General features: G+C 39.2%; 1 protein-coding gene across 1 annotated transcript in view; it reads left to right on the forward strand.

Annotated features, from left to right (window-relative positions):
• Nucleotides 1-19,248, forward strand: part of PTPRD (protein tyrosine phosphatase receptor type D) — a 1,172,008-nt gene that overhangs the window by 1,127,674 nt on the left and 25,086 nt on the right. The window contains exons 36-37 of the mRNA XM_068176134.1: nt 1,860-1,979; nt 2,530-2,684. Of these exons, the coding sequence (XP_068032235.1) occupies nt 1,860-1,979; nt 2,530-2,684 (275 nt within the window). The remainder of the gene's footprint in view (nt 1-1,859; nt 1,980-2,529; nt 2,685-19,248) is intronic.

Consider the following 19,248-nt stretch of genomic DNA (forward strand, 5'->3'; position numbering starts at 1 on the left):
AAAAAATGTGTCATTCCATGGGAATTAAAAAACAATAAACTACAACTGGTTTGTTTAAAATGCAGATAACCAATATAGACACGTTGCACTGTTTCTATATTAATTATAAAGTGAAGCCAGATTTGCTATAATTGTATTTAAATGTCTCAATTGAAAACATGCTTTTCAGTTTGATTTATGAAGATCAAGGGGGCAAGTACTAGGAATCTTGCAAATATATACTGGGTATTTGTGAACTATTTGCAATTCATACTCTTTCAGTAAATGACACAAGGAAGTAATTATTTAATTACTTAAGAAGAGAATTTCTTCACTATCAATCGCATTTTTTAATAGTGCAGTATCAATGAACATTTTTAGTTACTTTGTTGCAACTCCTTATCACTAAATTAAATTATCATTGCCTGTAAAAAATTATTTCCCTTTACTTTGCCACTAATGAATTCTTATCCCCTGCTTCAGTGGCTAGAATTTTTTCCTCTCTATCTAGATTACTTGTTCTCAGACTGTGATTTGTGAGCCATTAATGATCTGTGACCTCTGAGCCTCAAAATAAAGTGATCTGTGAGGAAAAGCTATTTGTGTCTGGAGAGTTGGAGAGCATACCAAGTCTTTTTTCAATAAGTGCAGAATGAAGAACCTGGAGAACACATGAGTTTCAAAGATACATATCTTAATTTTCCATTTTGGGGAAATAATCAGTTTTTGTTGTGGATTAGCATGACAATTCACTTTTTTTTACTGGAAATATTGTGCAATATTCTGCTTTTGTTGTTTGTTACATTTAGTGTATTCTCATTGAATTTCTTATGAGTCTGGCTTGGAGTGATTTATGAACACACTTATTAAAAAAATGTGTTATTACAGGACTCAGTTAAAAATTTCTTTTCTGTAATGTAGGCAGGGCTAATTGATAAGAATGTATTGTTATAAATAGGATAAATATTAGCTCTGTTTCACCCATCAGCCACTGAAAGTTACATGTTTTAAATTGCGTGACTGCCATACTGCTTTGTACTACATTTTTTGGTGGGTTTAGGGGTTCAGCATTTCTGTTTTCTTAACAATTATCATTGTAAATACCCTTTTTAACTGAAAAAAATTACTGAGCCTTAGCAATGCTGATAAAAATATGATTCTCTTATGTGTCATCTTACACAGTATTAGTGCATTTTTTAATATTCTAGACTGTGGCATTTTAAAATTAAGAGTCCTCTCAATGAAATGTTCTGTGTATTTTAAAATTTGATGGATAAACTCTCCACCAAACCATGTTTTTTAAATGGCTGTGGACCCAATTTCATTACTTGCTTCTTCTCTGATGAGAACTGATCTCAGAAGGAATTTTTTTTCTCACAGTCCACTTAATAGTTGTTGATGCCCTTTCATTTATCAGTGTACTGAAATAATTTCTAAAAAAATACTTGTTTTTACTGAGCTATTTCTATACATAATAAATATTAACATCAAAGCAGTAGTTCAAAAGTTTGGGGACTAATGTAAAATATGGCAAATATTTAAAAAATGTTCCACCTATGTTGAAGTGATTAAATTATGGACTGTGAAAATTGAAAATATAGGTCATAGTTTAAGCTACAATAAATTGTTTTTTCTTCATTGTATCTATGCTTGTTAGCATTTCCCAATTATCTGTCCTACTGAACTTGCCCATTATGGAGGAAGACATTATATAATCTACTACCAGAAGAGCAGTTCTTGTGGATGATAAAATAAATTTCTTGTGTGGGAAGTTGGCCATTCTGTCTCCACATACTTTTGAAGCCTATGGTGATATACAGTCAGATATTAATAAATTTCAGTATTAAATGTATTAAATGATAACATGTTTTTCACTGCAGGTGAAGTGTGATCAATACTGGCCAAGCAGAGGCACAGAAACCTATGGACTAATCCAAGTGACCCTTTTAGACACTGTTGAATTGGCAACGTACTGTGTTCGTACATTTGCACTTCACAAGGTATATATATTTATTTACACTTACTATATACTTTTAAATTGAAAAGCTGGCAATTTTTTTCCCTCACCTCCCATTCCTTCCTTCCTTTCTATCACTGGCCTCCCTCCTGCCACTTTGTCCTCCTTCTTCCTTTTGCTTCCTGCCTTACCTGTGTGCCTTTTCCCCTTACTTCCTTATTCCCTTTCTCACCTTCCCCTCCTTTCTAGCCTTCTTCTTGTTTCCTTCAAACAGCACTGAATATTGAGACTTCTACAGAGTACATGTTCCTTGTAGCATGAAGTTTTGTAAGTTAATGCAGAGCTCTCACCATGAAAAATCTGAATACTAAGTCTGTGGCACTTGTGGTGCACAAGTGTACAGTACAGTTAAAGATCTTACATTGTTTGAATCTGTAATTTGGATTTTCCTCCATAGCCAGAGTTCTTTTTCTTGCTGGTCCCACATATTTAAACAATTTTCACTGGTATATGTGCTTCTGCAGTTGTTTCACTGAAAAGTGCTGATACCATCCCAAGTAGCAGTTTTGTCACGAAACTTCTAAATTTCATAGAATGGCTCAAGTGAGAAAAGGGAAGTGAGGCAATTCCAGTTCACTGCCTGGCCTGACCATGGTGTCCCAGAACACCCAACACCGTTCTTAGCTTTCCTGCGACGAGTCAAGACTTGCAACCCACCTGATGCTGGACCTATGGTTGTGCATTGCAGGTAAGCCCAGAAGTTTCTTCAGAGCATGGTATGTCAAGGTTACTGCTTTCTGGTTTATTGCAGATGAAAGTATGATTTTGTTTCAAATAGGTTTCTGAGTCTGTCAAAGAAAAAGGTGGTTGAATTGCAAATCAAGGACTTGAGTATGGCACTGCCAACTTGGGTAGGCTAGAATTATTTTATTTGGTCTAGGCACAGTCAATTTAATTTCAGTACATCAAAAGATCTCCAGGGAGAATGTCTGCAGGGAGAACACAAATGTATCTGTGGCATTCTGAATGTGACATGAAAAAGGAAGAAGATAGTATTTGTTTAAGAGCCTAAGTATTGAAAAAAAGTGTGTTTTAAGCAATGAAACAGTTTTTTAAAGTATTACTTACTTATATTGTGTGAGAAAGTAGTAAAAATGAGAATTAAGATAGATAAATTCAGGTAAGACCTGAATCTGTATTCAAGGTTCAATCTTCAGTTTAGTACTTTGAGGAGCTGAAAATGCAAAGGATGTACCTGGGGAGCAGGCTGGGCCCAGTTCCAGGGAAATCAGTGCTCCATGCTTTTTTGCAAAGTAACAAACCTTTTCAGGCATTATAAGGTACGAATTAATAAAACTGGAAGGAAAAAAGTCAGCTGCCTTTTGTGTGTTGGGACTAAGGAAAATGAAGAGGAAGAGATATGGCCTCTTTGGAATTTGCTGAACAGATCTTTGAGATAGCCTTAAAGTCATGTTTATAAGGACATTATCAGAACATATGTACCAATTCTGATAGAAATAAACTCCAAGATGGGTTCCCTCATTCTAGGGATATATTTTCATATGTTGTATAGCTTGCTGTGTAGCCCTTTTCAAAGCAAGTTCCTAAGGTCACTGTTTCTTCTGAAGTTCATTTTGGAATATTTTGAACAAGTAAGGCTGAGAGCTATTACAAATGGATCTCTGAAGTTACAAATACTTAGCATATTTGAAAACCAGTCTTGCTTTTTTTTTCATCCAAAACCTGAGGAATAGTAATTGCAGCATACCACCTATTACTATTACTACATACTTTTTCTGACTTCTTAACATATTGATCACCCCGACATGGAATCTGATAATTTAAACCCTTTTAAAGTCATTGAAAGAGTCTCCTGTAAACAAGATGGAAAAATAAATTATTCAGGAAAATAAAATAAGCAGAACTTAAATGCTGAAAGGCACAGACTGTTTACAAAATACCAGAAAACATGGAATACATATATTAAATGTTTATTGAAACACCAGGATTAAAAATGTGGAATAATTATAAATAACAACACAAATATATTCATAAAGTTTGCTGAGTGTTTCTTGAATGGAGACACATCTTCTTGTACTTGCATTTACAGGGTCTTAAAACATTTTGATTATTGTTTAGGATTTTAGATTTCCTCAGATACAACTTCATTAGCTTGATCCATATATAGCGTACCTCCAAAGTTGCTCAACAGTGAAGATGCTATACTCTACATCAAAACCAAAATTAATAGAAGAAATTAATCTTCCCACTCTGGAAAATCTCTTAAGTTAATATAATAGCCTAAATTACCACAATGCAAAAATAGGCAAATTAAATCAGTTTTTATGCTCGAGAGACTTTTTTTATCCCAGATTCCTATTAACGTATTTATCAGTAATTTGTCTGCAATAAGCATAATCTGCTATACTGTCACCTTTCAGGCATACTGTAGCAACATTATATTCAGAAATCTTCATTTAAATTCAACATGATTTTCTTGGGGCTGTCGTCTGCAGGGACTGGAGTCAGACTTCAGTAATCCTTGTGGGTCCCTTCCAACTCAGGTTTTTCTGTGATTCTATGGTTATTAAATTGGATAAAAAATCAAAAGTGGAACAACTATAGAGCATCACCACAGTATTTTTAGGCTAAAGGATATGTCTTTCATACAGCAATATGAAAATTCTTCCCATTTGGTTTGAAATTGAAGTACTGGACATGCATAAAGATTTCATTTCAAGCTCATAAAAAAAGAATTTAAAACAGTTAAGTACAAACTCTGCACATTACCTGGTTTTTAATTAGAATCTGCTTTCCATTTTTTTCCTTCTCTTCTCTGTTGCTCACTTCATAAGTTTCTCAATTCCAATCTTTCCTTTGCCTATTATAAGTCATTTAACACTTTTATCAATTTTTTTTCTGTCCACATCTGGACTGATCCTTATTCTGTGAACCCTTCTAAGTATATTCTAGTTGTGTCCTTCAATTCCATTGTTTTCTCAAACTTATTTTATTGTTGATATCACATTGCTGAACCATTTAATGAAATATGTTCCTACCTTTCTTAGTATTTTCTCAGAAGTAAGATTGTAATTCTAATAGTAATTGTCATTCTAATTTTTGCCAAGCATCTCCTTTTACTTTTACTGCCCTCTACTAGCTGTTGTTTTTCACTGCGTTATTTTTCTGTTCTTGACAAACTTCTTGGTTTTTGTTTGTTCCTTTCCTGGCCCCTAGTCTGCCTCTGCATCCTTTTTAATATTCCTCTTGTCCTTGTTCTGTATCTTGTCTGTCATTGTCTCCCATTTGTGTTCAGGACTACCTAAATCCCTTTTCATTAAATTCCCCCATTTCATCATCCTGATTTAAAAGTACTTAAGACTTTTCTAACTAGAGCCTAACAGTATAATACACAACCATATCTTATATCCTTTTCCTATGGTAGACAGTCTTTTCAACAATATCTCATTGAAGGAGTAATCAAGAAATTCAGTTTCTAGAAGGAACACAGGATTTATAGTGGCAATTTTAAGCCATCTGAGACATCACTAATACCTTCTTTTATATTTCTTCTGGTATCTACCAAACTATCAGAGCTCAAGAAATTCTAATAATCACATTACAGAAGTATAAACAGAATGGGAGTTGCCTTTCAAAATATGTTTGATGAAAAGAAAGAGTAGGCTTGAAGAATCTGTGGAGGCCTTTTTCTGCAAGCTTTTAAACCATAGAAACTGAAAATCAAAGTTATCAACAGTACAGGGAGAATTTATTTCTCACCCTGTGTGGGTGAGGAACACAAGAACACAAGGAATACCTGTCTGTGTTTTGATCCTTATAGAGTAACCCCTTATTTATTCTGTATTTATAGGTATATATTGCAAGTTAAAGGTTTAGCCCAAGCTTTTCCTTACTGCATTTCTACCCATCTGCCTTTATAATGTCCAGCATTTGTCTTTCAGTCCATTTAATGTTAAGGGATTAAATGTTTTTTTCTAGTTTGCTCCATGGTTTTGGGGTACAGCTAAATGTCCAATAGAGAATCAAGGTAGATGGAGACCCAGTTCACTAGTGATTCCAGACAAGTTTGTATCAAAGCCGCATTTGTTGGTAAGCTATTTTAATATCCTGTTCCTAGGAAATGGTTTTTGAATGTGTGAAGAATTTATTTAATAATTACAGTGTGCATAATGGGAAGAAGTCTGAGCTGAAAACACCTGACTACTGAAGAGCCCACCCTGTAGATACTTGAATATCACCTGTTCATGTAAGAGTGACCAAAAAAAAAGAAAACATAGTTCTATCTAGTGAAATTAACTGAGAAAGTACATACTACCATTCTACATTACTAAACTTGATGATTTCTGATAAATGTATGTCAAAGATATGCGAATGTAAATATTTTTAATAATATTTGTGTGATAATAGCAAAGAAATACAGAATTACATTATCAGAATTTCCAAAACATTGGTAATTATTTATTACTAATGCATATGCAACAGGCGTCTTGTCATTTAAACATCTACTTTTGATAATGTTTTGATTGCCTACACAGTATTGAATTTGAATCTAATATAGAAGTCAAAAACATGTCGAGAATTTCATAAGGACATTCTACCAGTCAAAGCTCTTACTTGCTGCTGTGGTTTAACCTCAGCCAGCAGCCAAGCCCCACACAACTGCTTACTAATTCCCATAGCAGTGGGTTTGGGAAGAGAATCAGAACAGCAAAAGCTGGAAAAATCATAGGTTGAGATAAAAGCAGTTTAGTATGGAAAGCAAAAGCTGCACACACAAGCAAAACAAAACAAGGAATTCAGTCATTTATTCAGTCCTTCCCGTGAGCAGGCAAGTGTTCAGCCATCTCCAGGAGAGCAGGGCCGCATCACACATAATGATGACTTAGGAAGACAAATGCCATCACTCCAAAAGTCTCTCCTTTCCTTCCTCTTCCCCCCTCTTTCTATGTTAAGCATGATGCCATATGGTCTGGAATATCCCTTTTGGTCAGTTTGAGTCACCTGTGTCTCCTCTCAACCTTCCATGCACCCCTACCTTCCTTGAGCTGCACCACACACTGAAACTGAGGCAAGAAGTCTGTGAAGAAAATAAGTTCTACGACAGCCAAAACCAGCACACTTGTGCAGAAAAGGTGTCAGGATTTTTAGGGGAAAAGGTAGCTAAAATATATTCACAGGTACGTTAATTTTAAGGGGAAAAAAATAGATCATTGCTGAAAGAATTCTGAAGCACCAAGGAAAATATTGAGGCCTAATCTAAATGCAGATTTTTTAATTTAAGTAATCAGATATTTTGTAAGGACTACCTCCATGAATGGTGTAGTTATCGTAACATAAATGCATAATTTCACTGTACTCTTTTCTCAAGAAAAAATATTAAGTTTTCTATCTCTATGTACCAGGGAAGATAGTTCAGTAGAGCCTTGGTCAAGGTTGTGGTAAATGTTCCATATTTCTTATTCTCAGTGTGAGATTTGGAAGACAAAAGCAGATAAATTAAAGTTGAATGCAAAAAAATAAAAATTATCAACAAATGAAATTTAGCACTCCCATCCTATTTGTAGGTACTTTTCATAAGTAAAACAAGTGTTCAAATCTTGATTGGCTTATTTAGAGTAACTTCTCTGAAAATTTTTCTGTGGTGGTTGAAATAGTTGATGCACATGGATTTTTTTTTCATTTACAGTTATATTTTAGGATTACCCTTTCAGTCCCTTTCCACAGAAGTGAATAATACCACAATCCCACTTGTCTTTCTGCATGACTTGCCTTCATTTGCAGAGCTGATCAAGAAAAAATTGTTTCTTTAATGAAAAAATGCAGGCTTAAATCCTAGGATTCTGCATTGGTGAGACACTAACATGGGGTCTAATGATAGTAGGGAAAACACACGTTTTTGTTTGAAGTTGGATTAGTCCAGGCAAACAGGTGCTAATCACATCACAATAAACCAGTACTGGAGGGTGTTTGGAATTTTATGCCCATATGTTTTCAAAACATCACAGAAACTTTAGTAGTTGATTCAGTAACACTACCTAAAAGCTTAACATGTTAGTGCAATCCCATATATTTGAGTCCTTCTTCTAATACCAGCACCAAGGGACACATCTCTAAAACCCTTTTTCATGCTTTGGCAGTTACTGTTAATGTTTCTATTGCTAACATGAAAACTTGGATAATGTGACTATTTTAAGTAAATCTGTGTCTGACTACACTAACATAACCAGTTAGCAGAGTGAAAAACAAGATAATTTTCAAAAAATAACAAAACACCATATGATATTCTATTTCCTAAAGTAGAATTCTTGTTCAGTGTTTGTGAATAAAAAATAGAATGTTTAAGGAAAAAAATACTTTTCAAAGGCAATGATTTTCCAGTGGATTGTTTTACTTTACTTCTGTATAGTTTGAACTGTTTCTTTTGCCATAGGCCTTAAAAGTGCTCATTTTTTAATCCTTGCAGTGAGTAGGTTGCAGATGACTGCCTATCCTTTTTCACAGTGAGGAAAAAAGCCTCCCCAGTACCTATTCAGAAACAACACAAGTAAGGTTGAAAAATACTAGAATCTTCCTCATCTCTTCCCTTTCCCTCTCCTGAGGACAATCCAGGACCCTTCCTAACTCCTTGAACAGCTGAAAGCTCTAGAGAGGAAAAGGCAATTAAAGCATTTTAATATGACAAATATTTTAATATCATAAATATTCTAAATTTTCTCTGCTTTACCCACATGTCTGTGTCCAGAAGTTATTGAGTTGCTACTGTGTATTAAACTTTGCTGGGTATCATCTCTGTACAAAAACGCTGTAACGGTTTACTCTTCAGCTGTTAGCTGTGGATCACTGTACTTCTCATAAATATTGTTTTTTCCCATATTCATTGTTCACTAATAAAAAATAGAGAGGGTTAAGATTGTTATAAGAATCTCATGTTGAAAAGATCTCTAGTTGGTGATCCTGCTTAGGATATTTAGTTCCTCTTAATATAAAAATACAGGAATGAGTTAACGTCCATGTTTTCCTTTATATTTCATCTGTGTTAATAGTCTCAGCAACTATGCAATCAGAGAAACTGACTGTCCGTAGTTTCATTTCTACACATACCTTTATTCTTAGAAGTTATTTCATTTCAACATATAGAGGAGAAGGCTTGCACTGTTTATGCCTTGATGTCTGTTTAAGTAAGTGGAACTGGATTCACTTGATTTAGAAAATTTTGGATGGTTTCTGTGTCTTTGACCAATTGTAGGAATTGCAGAATCTACTGGAAGAAGAGAAGGAGTCTAGAAAAAAAGTTGATAAAGGCTAAATGGAAGAAATTGGTATAGCAAGACATTCCTTGGTAATTTTGTAATAAATAGTATTACACACATGGACAGGACATGTCACAAGTAGAGGGGAGTTTGGATTTGCCTTCATATTTTCACCATAAAAACTTTCAAGGTTGTGAAATAGCAGATTACAGAAACCTTACAATTGAAGTCCCTGGATACTTTATGCTGAATATGCAAGAGCTGTTACATAATAACTGGGATATGTTCATACACGTATACTGACAAGAGTTAGCATCTACATCCTGTATGCTGATAGAGAGAGATGGGTAAAGCTGGATTTTCTTTTCTCAGTTTCAAATTTGAGTGTCCCTAATTAGAATAATCTTGATAGCAAATATACTGTTCCCCGACTCATCCTTTAACTTAACAGTGTTCTTATTAGCTTAGGTATCTATTTTTTTTCCCTTAAATTTAGGCACTTGCTTATGAAAACCTGGGAGTATGAACATGATAAGAACTAGCATACCACAGTTAATGTGATGGTGTGGAGGTCCCTATAAAATTGGCCTTGACAGATTTTTTTCTTAGAGTAGGAAGATACTATGCTATATTATCTGTAAATCTCCCTTGAGGTGTCAAACACAAGCAAACTGATGCTGATCCACTTTCAAGTTTTGTCTTCATTAGAAACCAGTTCTTCACAGCAAACAAGCCCTTTCTAAAATCTAAACTGTAGTTGCTGTATGTACAGTATATGCTTCCATTGTTTATAAGCATTAAAACTCAGAAGTGATCACTGAAAACATTATTAAAATTCAAAAACATATAAATAACAAGTAATAGATATTTTTTTATGTAGGTTCAAATAATATAGAACATCTACTTTTGGTCTCTTTGATTAAATCTGTCATATGTGTATAATGCCATATTTGGTTGGCACTTAGCCTATGGTTCAGGGAATTATACTCCCCACTGGTGTGACTCAGGGCTGGATTATCTTTTGAAATCCTAAAAAACTGCTGTGACTGCATAGGGCAAGATTTGTTCCTGGTAGCAGTCAGAAATCTGTAAAGGAACATAGGGAATGGTACTACTAAATAGAATCAGTGTTCTGTCCAGGCCACTGTCCTGTCTCTGACAATGGCAAATGTCAGAAATTTCTGGGGGAAGTACAAAACTCCAATGTCAACAACATTTCAGTAAAGTTTCCTCTCCAGCAGCAAGCAGTTAGTGACTAGTTTAGCCTTGCTTCATGAGGATTTCAATTATTTTCCCCTTTATTCCTCTAGCTACCTAGAGAAACTCCTGTATACATTTTTGTTTATATTCATGATTTGTCCTGGTTTAGGACAAATTAGGGGAAAATCTCCAAAGGAGCCCCTTAAAGGAAACAAACCTCCACAACTCCTCCCCCCGCCTCCACCACCGGGTTCGGGAGGAATTTCCTCAGAGGAAAAGTGGAAAAAACTTGTTTATTAAGCAAGAACAAAAAACACTCCCCAACACAAGAAAAACAGCCCGAGATGACAACAAACGTTTTCACCAGTCCAAGAGAGGCCAAACGGCTTGAGCAGTCTGCTGGGGAGGGTGCTGAGCTTCTCTGTAATGCAGACTCCGGAGGAGTTCCTTGACGTTCCCGAATCAAGGTCCGAAGCAGGTCCGATGTCTTCAGGGAAGGGGAGGAAGGAAGGAAGGGAGAAACAAAAACAGAGAAATGGCAAAAAAAAAAGCAAGAGAGAAGAGCCAGCGAAGCAGGCCTAAAGCTAGCAGCAGCAAGCCAGAGCAAGCAGCCGGGGGAGGGACACGGCTATAGACAAAACAAACTGAGAGCACGGGAACAGGAATACATGATTGGGATACAAAGCATGAAAATGTCCTGTCACCCCAAGACATTCCACCCCTTATCCCATATCGTGAACATGTTAATGGACACAATGTAAAACCTTTCATCTCACGTGCTCAAACCTTCCACACTTACACATTTCCTTCCATCTTACTTGCTCAGACCTTTGACACTTCACGTTTCCTTCTGTCTCATGTCTGTATGATCTAACGTACAGACAGTGGTGGTAACGTTCAGCAAACAATGATATCATCCCACAATCAGATCTCCCTGAGGTACACCACGGGTTGTCCCATCTTTCTGCATTATCCACCAGGTATAACCTGGTCCTTGAGCAAAGACAATCCCACAAATGCGTTTGCCTGTACTCAAGGCTGGATTAATCCATACTGTCTTCCCCAACAAACCTCTGATATGGGCCTCTGGGACTTTATCTCCATCCACTATATTAAGGGGCTCAGACTGGGCAGGACCTGCTCGGTTGGTGGAACCTCGAGTGTTAACTAACCACGTGGCCCTTGCTAAATGTTGCTCCCAGTTCTTGAAAGACCCCCCCACCCAATGCTTTCAAAGTGGTTTTTAACAATGCATTGTATCTCTCCACTTTACCTGCAGCTGGTGCATGGTAGGGGATGTGGTACACCCACTCAATGCCATGTTCCCTAGCCCAGGTGTTAATAAGATTATTTTTAAAATGAGTCCCATTGTCTGACTCAATCCTCTCAGGAGTACCATGCCTCCAAAGGACCTGCTTTTCAAGGCCCAGAATGGTGTTGCGGGCTGTAGCATGAGACACGGGGTAGGTTTCCAACCATCCCATAGTGGCTTCTACCATGGTTAGTACGTGGCACTTGTCTTGGCAGGTTTGAGGCAGTGTGATGTAATCAATTTGCCAAGCCTCCCCATACTTGTACTTGGACCACCGCCCCCCATACCAGAGGGGCTTCACCCGCTTAGCCTGCTTAATAGCAGCACACGTCTCACAGTCATGAATGACCTGAGAAATGCTGTCCATGGTTAGATCCACCCCTCGGTCTCGTGCCCACTTATAGGTGGCATCTGTACCCTGGTGGCCTGAGGCATCATGGGCCCATCGTGCTAAGAACAGCTTTCCTTTGTGCTCCCAGTCAAGATCTATCTTCAACTCCCCTATCTTTGCGGCCTGATCTACCTGCTGATTGTTTTGCTGCTACTCATTAGCCCTGCTTCTGGGGACATGGGCATCTACATGGCGAACCTTCACAGGTAGTTTCTCTAACCGGGTAGCGATGTCTTTCCATTCTTCAGCAGCCCAAATTGGTTTTCCTCTGCGCTGCCAGTTCGCCTCCTTCCATCTCTTCAGCCATCCCCACAGAACATTGGCTACCATCCAGGAATCAGTATAAAGGTAAAGTTTTGGCCACTTATCTGCTTCAGCAATGTCCAGGACCAATTGAACAGCTTTGAGTTCCGCGAGTTGACTCGATCCACCTTCTCCTTCGATAGCTTGTGCAACCTGTCGTGTGGGGCTCCATACGGCTGCTTTCCACTTCCGGTTTATTTCTATGAGGCGACAGGAACCATTGGTAAAAAGAGCGTAACCTGTGTCTTCTGCTGGCAGTTGGTTATATGGTGGAGCTTCTTCGGCACGGGTCACTTGCTCTTCTCCCTCTTCACCAGTGAGACTGAAGTTTTCACCCTCAAGCCAATTTGTAATTACCTCCAAAATCCCAGGACAATTTAGTTTCCCAATTTGGGCACGCTGTGTAATGAGGGCAATCCACTTGCTCCTTGTAGCACTGGTGGCATGGTGGATGGAGGGAACCTTTCCTCTAAACATCCACCCCAGCACGGGTGGTCGAGGTGCCAGGAAGAGTTGTACTTCAGTACCAATCACCTCTGAAGCAGCTTGGACTCCTTCATAAGTGGCCAAGATTTCCTTCTCCGTTGGGGTGTAGTTACTTTCAGACCCTCTGTAGCTCCGACTCCAGAATCCCAGTGGTCGGCCTCGGGTCTCCCCAGGCACCTTCTGCCAAAGGCTCCAGGACAGGCCATGGTTCCTGCCTGCAGAGTAGAGCATGTTCTTCACATCTGGTCCCGTCCTGACTGGGCCAAGGGCTACTGCATGGGCAATTTCCTGCTTGATCTGGGCAAAAGCTTGTTGCTGCTCAGGGCCCCAGTGGAAATCGTTCTTCTTACGTGTAACCAAGTAAGTCACAATCTGACTATACTCAGGAATATTCATCCTCCAGAAACCTTTAGCACCTAAGAAAGCTTGTGTTTCCTTCTTATTGGTTGGTGGGGACATAGCTGTGATTTTGTTGATGACATCAGTAGGAATCTGGCGCTGCCCATCTTGCCACTTCACTCCCAGGAACTGGATCTCCCGAGCAGGTCCCTTAACTTTACTTTTCTTAATGGCAAAGCCGGCTTCCAGGAGAATTTGGATGATTTTCTCTCCTTTCTCAAACACTTCTGCTGCTGTGTTTCCCCACACAATGATATCATCAATGTATTGTAAATGTTCTGGAGCCTCACCCTTTTCTAGTGTAGTCTGGATCAGTCCATGACAGATGGTGGGACTGTGCTTCCACCCCTGGGGCAGTCGGTTCCAGGTGTACTAAACGCCCCTCCAGGTGAAAGCAAACTGAGGCCTGCATTCTGCAGCCAGGGGAATGGAGAAAAATGCATTGGCGATATCGATTGTGGCGTACCACTTTGCTGCCTTGGACTCCAGCTCGTACTGGAGTTCCAGCATGTCCGGCACAGCAGCGCTCAGTGGTGGTGTCACTTCATTCAATGCACGGTAATCCACAGTCAATCTCCATTCTCCTTCAGATTTACACACAGGCCAAATGGGACTGTTGAAGGGTGAGTGGGTTTTACTAACCACCCCTTAGCTCTCTAACTCTCGAATCATCTTGTGAATGGGGATCACAGCATCTCAATTCGTTCAATACTGCCGGCAATGCACTGTCGAGGTGACAACAGGTACTTGTTGCTCTTCTACCTTCAGGAGTCCTACTGCAGATGGGTTCTCTGACAGTCCAGGCAAGGTGTTCAATATCTTAATGTCCTCTGCCTCCACAGAAGCTATTCCAAAAGCCCACCTGAGTCCCTTAGGGGCTTTGTAATAGCCATTCCTGAGATAGTCTATGCCCAGAATACACGGAGCCTCTGGGCCAGTCACAGTCGGATGTTTCTGCTACTCCTTCCCGGTCAGGCTCACTTCAGCTTCCAACAGAGTCAATTCTTGTGATCCCCCCGTCACCCCAGCAATGGAAATAGGTTCTGTTCCCACATGTCCTGAAGGCATTAGGGTACACTGCAAACCAGTATCAACCAAAGCTCTATATTTCTGTGGCTCTGATGCGCCAAGCCATAGAACCCACACCGTCCAAAAGACTCAGTTTTCCCTAACCTCTACCTGGCTAGAGGCAGGGCCGCTCTAAGCCTGGTTATCCTTCTTTCCTGAGACGTATGTCTTGGAGGTTTCTTCAAGGGGATCAGACAAATCATCGTCATCATTATGCCCAACAGTTCAACTACGGGCAACTGGAGCTGCTTCCCTTTTCTTACCTTCCTTCAATTCACGCACCTGTTGTGCCAGAGCAGCAGTAGACTTCCCATCCCATCTCCTCATGTTTTCTCCAGACTCACATAGGAAGAACCACAACTCAGCTCGTGGGGTGTGCCTTCTCTCCCCAACAATGGAACCTCTGCGCTGGATACCAGGGCCTCTAATTTGTACAGCTGAGATTTGGAGGAGGTCATTCTTAATCTCTTCCCTGAGTTTCTTATGACTTTCCTCTATTTTGTCTTCTAATTTATGCAGTCGTGTTTCCACAGCTGCAATTCTGGCATGAGTAGGACCATGTACAGCATCCACATATGCTCGAAGCTTCTTCGCCATATCGAGTACAGTCTCATATACCTCATCCCGCTTCATTATTGCTAGAGCAGAAGCGTATTCAGGTGGCCCAAGTCGCAGAAGTTTCCTCCACATTACAGGAGTACACGGTACGAAGTCTGGATTCCTAGTTGTTATGTCATCTGAAAAAATGATCTCTACCACTGCCATCTCCCTCAGGCGTTGGATCCCCTGTTCTATGGTCTTCCACTGTGTCTGCTGAATATAGAGGTCATCTGCACACAGGTATCTTTGTGCTACGCTGTCCAGGACCCGTTCCCAGAGGCTGTGAGGGCTAGCCCCCCTCATCATGCCTTGGTCGATCACAGGATCATGTGACAGGGATCCCAAATGCCTTGCTTCAGTGCCATCCAGAATGGTAGCCTCCCCTGCCGCATCCCAAAGGCGGACTAGCCAACTAATTATAGATTCATCGGGCTGTCGCCTATAATCCTTCCTTAGGCCTCGAAGGTCCTTCAGGGAGAAGGAATCAATATTGGCTCCGGAATCTGTGCCACTTGGTGTGGTTTCTGATTTTGGTGATGGTCCTTCTCTTGGATCATCATCATCATCCTCCACCCTTCGGTCACCCTTCGGTCAGTCTTGCTTTTGCACTTTCCACCTCTTGTATTAGCAGCAACAGCCATTGGTTGAGGCTTACTCTCTGGTTTACCTGCTGGCCTGGAGCCTGGGATGTTGGCTGCAGCCTGAGTGACTGGGATAGTAACTAACTTATCTCCCTGTTCCCTTTCCTCTATCTGCTGCCCTACAGTGTCTAGCAGGGTGTGATAAGCATGTGCCAGGGCCCAGCTCACTGCAATGATCCTTTCCTCCTTAGTGTTACCATGGCACCTCTCTTTCAGGTACTTTACCACCTCAGCTAGGTCCTGAATTTGTTGAGATGGAAAGTCCCAGAATAGGATCAGAAAACTCCTTTAAAATTTGGCCCATATCCTCCCATTTCCCACACCACTCAGGATTCCTCACCCTTGGTTTTACTCCTAAATCAGGAGTCTCACCAGCCCCTCTAGAAATCTCAGCCTTCATCTTATATAAACTGCAGACAGTATAAAGAAAGCTTACTAAATTAAATACCAGAAAGATGGTGTCCTTGGCAGTCAGGGAGAACCAAACGTTTTCTAATGGAGATGTAAATAATTCAGAGGAGAAGAAGGAAAGCAAAGGCTGAAAAGCCTCCTCCCCTGCTTCTCCCCTAACAAACTGAGTACACAGCCACAACCACGAACCATACATTCCTGGAACTGATAACAACATTTTTATAAACCTCTTGCAAATCATCACAACCAAGCCCAGCCCGATAAATATTCTGGTTAGTGCCCCTCTACTACAAAAGCTTTGCATTAGGGACAATACCAGAGCTATTTCTGGATAAGAAAATAAACCTAGGGACCACAAAGGTATTAAAACTTCAAAAAACCCTAATGACCAGAAATAGAGGCAGGCTTTCACTCCAAATGACATTATAACTTCAAAGAGAGACATACCAATGTACCCACTAAACAATTGAGACCAAAATATTATTTAGAATGAAGTTTTTTCCACTTTGTCTGGTTGACCGTTCCCCGTACGGGCCACCAAAAAATATTTGTCCTGCTTTGGGACAAATTAGGGGAAAATCTCCAAAGGAGCCCCTTAAAGGAAACAAACCTCCACAACTCCTCCCCCCGCCTCCACCACCGGGTTCGGGAGGAATTTCCTCAGAGGAAAAGTGGAAAAAACTTGTTTATTAAGCAAGAACAAAAAACACTCCCCAACACAAGAAAAAACAGCCCGAGATGACAACAAACGTTTTCACCAGTCCGAGAGAGGCCAAACGGCTTGAGCAGTCTGCTGAGGAGGGTGCTGAGCTTCTCTGTAATGCAGACTCCGGAGGAGTTCCTTGACGTTCCCGAATCAAGGTCCGAAGCAGGTCCGATGTCTTCAGGGAAGGGGAGGAAGGAAGGAAGGAAGGGAGAAACAAAAAATGGCAAAAAAAAAAGAAAAGCAAAGAAAAAGCAAAAAAAGCAACAGAGCAAAGCGGGCCTAAAGCTAGCAGCAGCAAGCCAGAGCAAGCAGCCGGGGGAGGGACACGGCTATAGACAAAACAAACTGAGAGCATGGGAACAGGAATACACGATTGGGATACAAAGCATGAAAATGTCCTGTCACCCCAGGACATGATTGTATACACATTTCAAAGAACAAAACCAGGCAGTATTAACTATCTTGTTCCTTTTTCAAGTAGTTTCTCTCATATATATTAGAAGATATTTATTTACTTTTAATTTGAATGTGTGTCTCTATTTCACTAAATGTCTTTGGATAAAAGGATTAAAAAATGTGTTGTTTAATGTTGTTTCATGTTTTACATGTCTCCGACTTTTTCTTGAGTTCATCCATCAACATATTCGAAACTATTCCAGTATTTCTTATATGGAGGGAGGCGGAAGGGAGTTCTCACGTCCTTGACATTTTTCCTGGCTGACTCCGTTCCCTCTTTTTGTGACATAGTCATTTTTGGTAGCCTGAGTAAAAGTAACTATTCTCTGGGGATTATATATATATATTTTTTTTTTTTTTTTTTTTTTTTTAAATAAGAGGTAAGTCAGTAAAAATAGTTCCATGATTATGCCACATTTTTTTCTGAGTTTCCCAGTGGACATACTGAGGTCTGACTTCGATTTGGCCAACAAATGGTTTCAATTGAGCAGTTCTGCTGAAGACTGATGACTTTTTGCTAGGCGAAATAACCTGCCCCTCATTAAAATGTAACAATTGTCTGTAATATTTTTTTAACAAATGCAATGCCTTTTCCATTTGTTATCTTAAATTACAAATATGTTGGTGCTGATAATTATTTCCATATATATATTATCATGTCCTACAAGGCCTGTAATTTCCTTTGACCTAAGCTGTAGTTTGATACATTATTTGATCAGTACTCTTACTGAGTCATTTTATCCATATGTATTTAGTTAATTGGTTATTTTTCTCCCCACCCATGTTTATATATAATATACTCTACAAAGGAAAAGGAAATCTGACTGCTTGCAGCTGAGTCTAGTAAAAGAGCAATTAGGTTCTATCAGAGCCAGCAGCTGTCCGTAATGAATTTTGAATTAAAATTATAAGTGAAGAAAATAATCCAGCCATCTGCAGGAAATGTGAAAATATTTTTATAACCCAATAGCTGAATTCTGGAAAGGGGTAACTCTGAGATTTCCCAGCTGTACCTACATTAAATTCCGGAATATCCATAGACACAGAGTATGCTGGAACACATTGTATCGACTTGGCTACCCAGTGTGTTTGGCTAACTTCAAACAGGCTGTATTTTTATCTAAAGTAATCAGCATGAAAGTCTCTTTAAATCCTCTCCCTAGATCTCTAGAAGTAAAATGCAGCTTTAAAAATAGTCCTGTTATCTTTTCATGGAGGCTTTCCAGTCAGTATTCTGCCCTGAATATTAATCTTTCTTCATTTTTTATACTTTTAGACTTAATTCAGGGTCTCATCACTTATTATCAGATTTTGTCAGTCACTGCTGTTCCAAGTAAATTCGGCATTATGGTGTCTATTTTTTTGTCACCTGAATTTTAAGAAAGTCATAATACTATCCAAGCTTGTTTTACAGCTACCTTGAAACTTCTCTGCTGAAACTCCCATGATTTCCATTATAATTTGCCCACAATTTTTGCACATAAGTTCAAAATCCTGGGAAAAAAAGGGAAGAGATTATTGTCTAACCTCTAAATGGAAAGTTGTGATTAAGAAATGTGAAATGCTTATTGGTATTAACCTTTCACAACCTGATTTTCTGCATTATGGAGAATTCATGATGGTATAAAGATTTCAGAGGTTAAGAAATATTCTAATTAGTACCAGTAACCAAGCTCTTCAGTGGTCAGTGGAATATTGTCAGATATTACAAAGGGTATTTATGAAGGAGTAGCCTTCATATGAGCTCATCAGAGAAGCTTCAGGTTTTTTAAACTCTGTTTTATACTGTGTAGCATCTCACTGCATTAATACTGTATTGCAACCAATTCGTTTTAAACCAGATCTAGAGGTGGCAACATCAAGTTTGTCTCATCCTCTGAATGTATCCTCTAGATATATCAGTTTTCGATTGAAAGGGAAGAGATGTTCTGAGATGGAGATCCAGAACAATAGGTCCACTACTAAAGTCGTATCAGCTTCGAGGTTCAGGACTAAATTGCTGTTTATTTCCACGTTTTCAGAGTAGGGGAAGGGGGAACAGTGGAGTGAGAAAAAACTTTAAAAAAAA

The sequence above is a fragment of the Anomalospiza imberbis genome, chromosome Z, assembly GCF_031753505.1.
Source record: "Anomalospiza imberbis isolate Cuckoo-Finch-1a 21T00152 chromosome Z, ASM3175350v1, whole genome shotgun sequence".
In the NCBI taxonomy this organism is placed as follows: domain Eukaryota; kingdom Metazoa; phylum Chordata; class Aves; order Passeriformes; family Viduidae; genus Anomalospiza; species Anomalospiza imberbis.